This window comes from Triticum dicoccoides, chromosome 1B (genome assembly GCF_002162155.2).
Source record: "Triticum dicoccoides isolate Atlit2015 ecotype Zavitan chromosome 1B, WEW_v2.0, whole genome shotgun sequence".
Lineage (NCBI taxonomy): Eukaryota > Viridiplantae > Streptophyta > Magnoliopsida > Poales > Poaceae > Triticum > Triticum dicoccoides.
The window spans coordinates 252,660,952-252,667,572 of record NC_041381.1 but is presented as its reverse complement, the minus strand read 5'-3'; the positions used below and the strand labels follow the sequence as shown (position 1 = coordinate 252,667,572).

Here is a 6,621-nt window from a genome sequence, read left to right as displayed (position 1 = left end):
TAAGAGGTAAGAGAAAACCAGTAAAGCTGAAGCAAGAATGAGTGCTTCTCCCCCTAAATCTTGAAACATATGGCTCCCCCCTTAAATTCTTAAAAAAAAAGAATATGCCTTAGGCATTTACACCAATTGAGGATATAACATTCCTCTCCGATAGATAATCAAGCCCCCATCTCCTTCGGATTTGGAAAGAACAACCCTTACTACTCTTTTCCTCTTGTCGACCTTGTATTATTGTGGATCTCATATGTTATTTTAGTGGATGTGTGATTGAACTTGTCTTGGAGTGTTCCCCTTGGTGATTTGTGTGTTCACCTCGAATCCCCTCCAAGTTATGAAAGATTAAGCCATCTAGGGTTCTACCGTACATCAACCTGCCTTTTAACATTTGAGGCACTCTCTTGTCACAGATAACGCGAAAGTTTGGCGCCATTCATCTGTCGAGCTTTGATCTGACCCTTGCATAAGTTTGGCGCCATTCATCTGTCGAGCTTTGATCTGACTCTTGCATCTTCATCGATATCACCATCCATGCAACATTGAAACCAAATATCTTAGGTGTCCTTCTAAGCTACCGCTGTCAGCTGCCTTGTAATACTGAAACCACGCCTCATATTACTAATTCAATTCATACCACAATACACATAAATTTCCAACGAAGGTTGTATAATGCGCCAACAACTCATAGGACCCACCAATACGTAATACTTCTCCAAAGACAGAAGTAGCATAACTAGTTAGCAAACCAAAAAGGCAGCAAATAAAAAATATAGACCAAGAAGGGTTTAACGAAACTTGTTTTGGGTCCTATCAGGTATGATGTATAATCCGACATACATTGTAGTATAATGTAACTTTCATAGTGGAAAATGGAACAGAATCCTAATACACACATCTAACTTCCAGAAATGCTGAACAAACTGCCCCTACGGCAGTGTACTCCAGGATGTTCGCACAACAGAGAAACAAAAAGAGTAGAAATGCCTTCGCACCAGTTCAACTAAGCTGCTCTGCTGATGATTCCCGCTCCCGATTCTCTACGGTATGATGTCTACATTTCAAGTATTGCAGCATGCCCTCTTTGAGTTCCCGGCAGTACTGTCAATGCTGATGGTTTTACCCTGGGAAGGCAATGGAACAGCTGCTGCTGCTGCTTCTTTGGCGGCCAGTGCTTTCTTGTTGACAATACCATAGACCTCTGTGATGATAGTCTGAAAGGCTTCTACCACATTTACAGCCTCCATAGCTGATGTCTCAAGGAAAAACAGGCCCTCCTTTTCAGCCAGTGCCTTGCCTTGATCTTCAGAGACAGCTCTTAGTTGTGTCAGGTCAGACTTGTTACCGACCATCATGATGACAATGCTGGAGTCAGCATGATCACGAAGCTCACGCAGCCACCTATTAACATTGTCAAAGCTCTGCTTCTTTGTGATGTCATATACAAGGAGAGCCCCTACAGCGCCCCGGTAATATGCGCTTGTAATTGCACGGTACCTCTCCTGGCCAGCAGTGTCCCAGATCTGAGCCTTTATTGTTTTTCCCTCCATCTGTTAACAACACCATTCACAATCAGATGTCAAAAAATAGCTGGACCAGTAAGTCCATGGCTTCCAACACAAACTATCTTCTGAAGTAGAAGAAAGATAATAAATTGAGTAGGTGATGAGCTAAATTCACAGGAAAAGTGGCACTGCTGTTGCACTAAAAAGGAGGCTGTTAAATGCCACAATTATAACAATAATTGTACTCCCTTCATTTTTATATACTACCTCCATCTAGGTGAATAAGTCATTTGTGTAGTTTTAGGTCATCGATTTGAGGAATTAAATATGTGTTGTCATGAAAAGTACTCCCTCTGTAAACTAATATAAGAGCGTTTAGATTACTAAAGTAGTGATCTAAACACTCTTATATTAGTTTACGGAGGGAGTATATCACTAGATTTCTACACGGATGTAGTTTCTAAATATATATTTTTTGTCACATATAATACATATTTAGATAGTTAAATCGTCGACCAAGAACTACGCGAATGACTTATTCACCGAGACGCAGGTAGTATAAGGTCACAAACTCATATTACATTTACCAAGATAAAATTTAATATGTCCTTTGCAAGTCAACTTTTCTTTTTGTTTACTGGGATAATTTATACGCCACATGCATGCAAAGAAAGAATAGTTGTGTGTTATTTTATGACTGCATGCATGCAAGTATTAATTAAGTTACTAGTACAAGAAAATATCATTAATTTTGCCCTCGATTACTGTTGATGGCCTTATATAGATGCAAAATGTATATTCCATAGTGGCCTTGTATAAGTACTAAATGGAGGGATAACAACAACAACAACAACAACAACAACAACAATTTGAATTATTTGAAGATTGCTCACCACACCTGCGGCGTGGTGAGAATAACAACAATAATAATGGCAATGCATAACGAAGACAATAGAGATGACAGGTTTGTTTCACCTAACCCTGGAAGACAGAACAGACAGGATGCCACATTAAAAAAAAAGTGGTTGTAGCTCGCAATCAACCTAACAATCAGTCCATCAACATCCTAATGATGTGATCCAAGGGGAACCAGGCGAATCTAGCATGCAAAAAAGAACTCTTAAACGTAATGGACAGACTCGAGGTTAGAACAACGTCTAACAACTAGTCTGATGAATAAGGGAAGACAAATGGCAACTACAGTAATTCAATGCGTTTGCTATTTCTGAAGCAGAGTTTGTTCCTAATGATCCACCTAAGAAGATTTGATAGAACATTCTGAAGTCTCAATCGAGCGAGCCATCCTTCCGTCCGAGAACCAAAAACTCGTGAGAAACGAGCAAGTTTGATGGTGGCAACAAACGCCGTCACCGAGATAACTTTCCCCATTCGCCACAACAGGATCAAGAGGACCATGATCCGGTGTGTCATCATCGGTCCGAGGCCATACCAAAAACGCACGCACGCGTGTCGAACATCTTCCGATTTGATATAGCAGAAATGCGAGGGGAGAGAATGCGGACCTGCAAGGACTTGGTGGCGAACTCCACGCCGATGGTGGACTTGGAGTCGAGGGAGAAGTGGTTGCGGGTGAATCGGGAGAGTATGTTGGACTTGCCGACGCCGCTATCCCCGATGAGCACCATCTTGAACAGGTAGGAGTACTCGTGATCCACCCGTCCGCCCATCTCTTCTCCTCACCTTCTACTCTGAGACCAAAAATTAAATTTATTCTTCCGAAATGAAAATCAAGCGAGCGTGGATCCCCTTGTTGGTGGGGAGGAGGAGAGAAGACGAAGGAGATATAGGGTGGCGAATGAAGAAAAGGAGAAAAGTAGGGAGGAGTGGTGGCCTGACTGGGGTGGCTGGCCTGGTGGGTGGGAGAGCACTCGCTCAACTAACCCAACGAAAGTCGATTCACAGCCCACCATCAAGGAATTTCCGTTCTATTTCGATGTGTACTTGCTGTCACGGGGTTGATATGCGGTCGTAGCTATGACACATGTAAATGTATCAGTTTTCATCACACACTCGACTCCCACGTCGCCCCCTTTGGAAACTCAGATCCACCGCCGTCCCACCTCCTTCTCCCCTCCTCCCCTCGCCGTCACCTCAGGGGCTCATCGGCGAAGCCTGGCCGGCTCCGATGATAGCGGCGGCAGGGCGTTACCTGGCCTCGGGCGAGGAGGCAGCGACGACTGCGAGCAGGTGGGCGGGCCAGATCTGGTCGCGTCCCGGCTGCGTTGGGTGCCTGGGTTGCTTTTGGTGCAGCTTGAGGTGCCGGTGCATGATGTGCTGGAGTTGAGCGACATGTGATGGTGTGTGGTCTGCTAATGGCGGTGCGGCGTTAGGTGTAGACTCGCCGGACCAAAGTCTTGCTCGACGCAGAATGCAGGTGATGGCAACATCTGTGGATGTTGTTTTCCTTGAAGGCATCACCGAGGAGATTTTTCACCCTTTTGCCATTTGGGATCCATTTTCTGGGTGAAAACCTAGATCTGCCTCATCGAATGGCCAATGGGGCGGCCTTGGCAGCCTTATTTCGTTGGAAGCATTGTTTTGGAGAGGTGGTGGTGGTGGAGTCTGCGTTGTTGCGTCTATTCGTGGCTTGCTGTTGCACGATAGTGGTTGGCAGCAAAAGCACGATGACGCGCGGGGAGCGTCGGACAAGTCATGTTTGTCCTCCTTTCAGGGTCGGAGTGGCACATCCCCGCCTCTCTCCAGAAATGATTCTCTCTCCAATGCCGGTGAGGTTGACAAACACGCTTGTGGCGGACATGCTCGATGAAGGTGCTCTACTGTTTTGGTGCAGCGAAGTCGAAGTTGCCGGGTCATGTGTGCGATGGGTGATGTGCGGTGACACTGTAATGGGGCTACGGTGTGCTCTAGTTTATCATGTTTGGGCATCTTTGTATATCTTGCGGTGCTATTAACCTAGTATAGCTAAGGTTGCCTGTTGTACAGGTTTTCGCTCAGATTTCCTTCAATAAACCGAGCAGCTCTCGCCATCGGCGTACTTCTTCTGAATGGAATCTTAGCAGCTCTCCTGCTAACTTTCAAAAAAATGACACATGTAGATATTAATTATTACCTTTAAACTTCTCGCATATGTCCCCATGAAACCGCCTGCATACATCTGGACCGCACGGTCTGGACGTGTTGTGTCATCCAACACGGGCTTGTATCGGTCCACCGAGTGGTCCGAACGCACCTTTTCCCATAAAATGGAAGCAAAGTTGGGGGGCTTTGCCGGAGTCCGGACAGCAGCCACGTAGGACTCCAACACCCCCGGCCCACTAAATCCCCCTCCCGGTCTCATGTTCTTCCAATCCGCCCCTTCTCCCCTCTTGCTTTGCATCCGCACCTACCTCCTCCACTACCGTTGTTGTACCTCTTCGGACGACGCACAGTGAAAGCACACTTGTTCCCTTGGTGCTTTTGGTAATTCATGTCAACATACATATTGTTGGACTAACACTTTTACCTAGTATATTTCAGATAAGTTCGATAATGGCATGGCAAGGACATGAGGATGTACCCCTTCAGAATGCTAAGGACAAGAATTGGAAAGCTCCAAGACTCTCTACACTTTTGTTTAAGTTACCCAAGATCACCATGAGTCCATAGGAAAGTCAATACTATTAAAAGGGATGAGGTTTTCATCATGACTCAAGTGCTCAAGTGCTTAGTGATATTGCTCTAAAAATTCTCCAAAACTTCTCCACATCATATATGTCCAAAACCCAGAAGTATCATCTCGGCCCCACTAAAAATCTCTATCCCGGACTCATTGAGTTGATCACATACGCTGCCTAAGCCAAACCCTAGCATTTCGGTTCTACCGATATGGATCTCGGTCTCACCGAGATGGCGTGACCAAGTTTCTGTGATGAAGTTGCTTCATTTCAGAATTACTGAGGTGAAACTACCAAAACTACCAAAATGAGGTTTTGCCCTAGTCATTGCACTTAGGTCGCACCGAGATGTTCTGATTCGTCTCACCGAGACTTCCAACGTTTGAATATTTTACACTAGTCGGTCTCGCTGAGATTTCGGTTCGGTGTCATCGAGTCGGGTCAAAGGCTTGTAATGGTTGGATCTTTGGGTGAAGGCTATATATACCCCTCCACCCCCGCTTACTCTCTAAGAGAGACATCAAAACGAAACACTACTTCCACTACTCATTTTCTGAGAGCGAACCACCTTCTCATGTGTTGAGATCAAGATATTCCAATCTAACCATTTGAACCTTGATTTCCAGCCTTCCCCAAATTAATTTCCATTCAATCCCCTCTTCTACCAAAGCCAAATCTATGACAGAGTGATTGAGTGTTGGGGAGACTATCATTAGCAACACAAGAGGAAGGAGTTCATCATCAACAACAACATCTATTACCTTTTGGAGAGTGGTGTCTCCTAGATTGGTTAGATGTCACTTGGGAGCCTCCAAGAGATTGTGGAGTTGAACCAAGGAGTTTGTAAAGGCAGGAGATCACCTACTTCGTGAAGATCTACCCTAGTGAGGTTAGTCCTTCGTGGACGTAAGTCATGATGGAATAGACAAGGTTGCTTCTTCGTGGAATCTTCATGGGTGGAGCCTCCGCGGACCCGCGCAACCGTTATCCTCCGTGGGTTAAAGTCTCCATCAACGTGATTGTACGACATCAGCACCTATTGGAACCACATGAAACATCTCCGTGTTCATTGCGTTTGATCTTCCATCTTTACCCTTTACTTTTCACAAAACTGCATGCTTTACTATTTTCGCTTGCCTATCTCTAAATATGCATGTGTAGGAAGTCTTGGTGATATCTTGACTAGCGCCAAAATCTGCCTAATTTTTAGGAGAACTAAAAACTGCACCTTTGGTTGGTTAAGAGCCTATACACCCCCTGTCTTTGATCCTACAAGCTTGGTCTCCATTGCTTTGGTTTTATCATCATTGGAGGAAGATAGATGTGTCTACTTTGGGGAGTCTTAGACGTAGAGTGCCCATTCTTGATGGAGAGTCCTATAACTCTTGGAAAGATGAAATGCTTGCTATCGTTAATGAATTTAACTTGAGCAAGTATATTCATTACCATTATGTGTCTCCTATTGATCCCTTGCACTCCACTCATGA

The 6,621-nt window shown here is 44.9% G+C and overlaps 1 protein-coding gene across 1 annotated transcript; it reads right to left on the bottom strand.

Moving 5' to 3' along the window:
* Positions 1-758: 758 nt before the first annotated feature.
* LOC119330491 (ras-related protein RGP2) lies at positions 759-3,379 on the bottom strand. Its single transcript, XM_037603603.1, has 2 exons — positions 3,023-3,379; positions 759-1,544 (listed from the first exon to the last, which is right to left on the bottom strand). The coding sequence occupies exons 1-2, from the start codon at positions 3,185-3,187 to the stop codon at positions 1,056-1,058; spliced, it is 654 nt and encodes a 217-aa protein (XP_037459500.1). The 5' UTR covers positions 3,188-3,379; the 3' UTR covers positions 759-1,055.
* Between the last annotated feature and the right edge of the window lie 3,242 nt (positions 3,380-6,621).